The sequence below is a fragment of the Corvus brachyrhynchos genome, unplaced genomic scaffold (assembly GCF_000691975.1).
Source record: "Corvus brachyrhynchos isolate BGI_N302 unplaced genomic scaffold, ASM69197v1 scaffold56, whole genome shotgun sequence".
Classification (NCBI taxonomy): domain Eukaryota; kingdom Metazoa; phylum Chordata; class Aves; order Passeriformes; family Corvidae; genus Corvus; species Corvus brachyrhynchos.
Genome location: NW_008238664.1, coordinates 3,130,450 through 3,131,411, shown reverse-complemented (window position 1 = coordinate 3,131,411; position 962 = coordinate 3,130,450). Strand labels below are relative to the sequence as shown.

At 50.8% G+C, this 962-nt stretch overlaps 1 protein-coding gene across 1 annotated transcript in view; it reads right to left on the bottom strand.

The window, feature by feature from the left end:
• Window positions 1-6: 6 nt before the first annotated feature.
• ISX (intestine specific homeobox) overlaps window positions 7-962 on the bottom strand; it is a 25,732-nt gene continuing 24,776 nt past the window's right edge. Inside the window, exon 5 of the mRNA XM_017738068.1 lies at window positions 7-759. Coding sequence (XP_017593557.1) covers window positions 523-759 — 237 coding nt within the window. The 3' untranslated portion in view covers window positions 7-522. The remainder of the gene's footprint in view (window positions 760-962) is intronic.

Below are 962 nucleotides of genomic sequence, written 5' to 3'. Positions count from 1 at the left end.
TACTTGGAAAAAAATATTTTCAAAGTTTGATTTTTGACCTGTGTTCTTTGCAGCACGCCAGTACATGAAGACCAGAATGTATGAGGAAAGTGACCCAAACCTGGAGAGAAAAGCACTTTTGGCTGGACCTTAGGCCTGTGCACGCTTTATCCCAGGCATCTTTCCTGCCCCAAGGCATCAACGCAATAGGGTCATCCAACGTCTCATGGCTGAGTAAAATCCCAGTCCTTTTGCAGGGCTGCTTGGTGCACTGTCCCGCTGGGGAGAGGCTCTCAGTTGAAGGGTTGGGTTTCCACGGAGCGTGCTGCTCCTCAGGGAGACGAGGAGGTCCTTTCTGATCCTTGGCTCTTCCCACATCCACTGGGCTGCAGCAGCCTCCTGGCAGCACTTGTCCAGCATGGTGACCTTGCACCACTGCCACCCATCATCCCAGGCTTGTTCGAGGAGAGGAATCGCACGCCTCCATGGAGGACATGGGGAGAAAGGCATCCCCCAAAGCCCCCCACTGCCCCGTGTCCTCCTCTATGAGGAGCTGGCGCACATACTGCTCCTTTCCAACTTGGGGGGTAGTGTCGACACGTAAGAGGGGAGGACATTGAAGAGCAAGTATGGATTTGGGAAGGGCAGCAGCTCCACGTGGTGGGGAGCGAAGGAGAGCATGCTGGGCAGCCAGGCAGTTGTCAGCTGTCCTTGCAGTGGTGAGCAGTATCCCACGGCAGGAAAGGAAACAGAGAGCTTTCTTGGCATCAAGCTAGGAGCCTTTCAGGAATAAAAGTGTAGTCTCAGGTGAATCAATATGGACTTCTACTTACATAAAATTTACAATCAACCTTATTTGTTTCCCCGGTGCTCAGTAATTAAGAAGAAAAGTTTAGAAAAACAGACCTCCTAAAACCCAGTGGTGTGTTGTCACCCAGGACACAAAACAAAATACCCATTTTTCTAGCCATGAAAAAACTCTT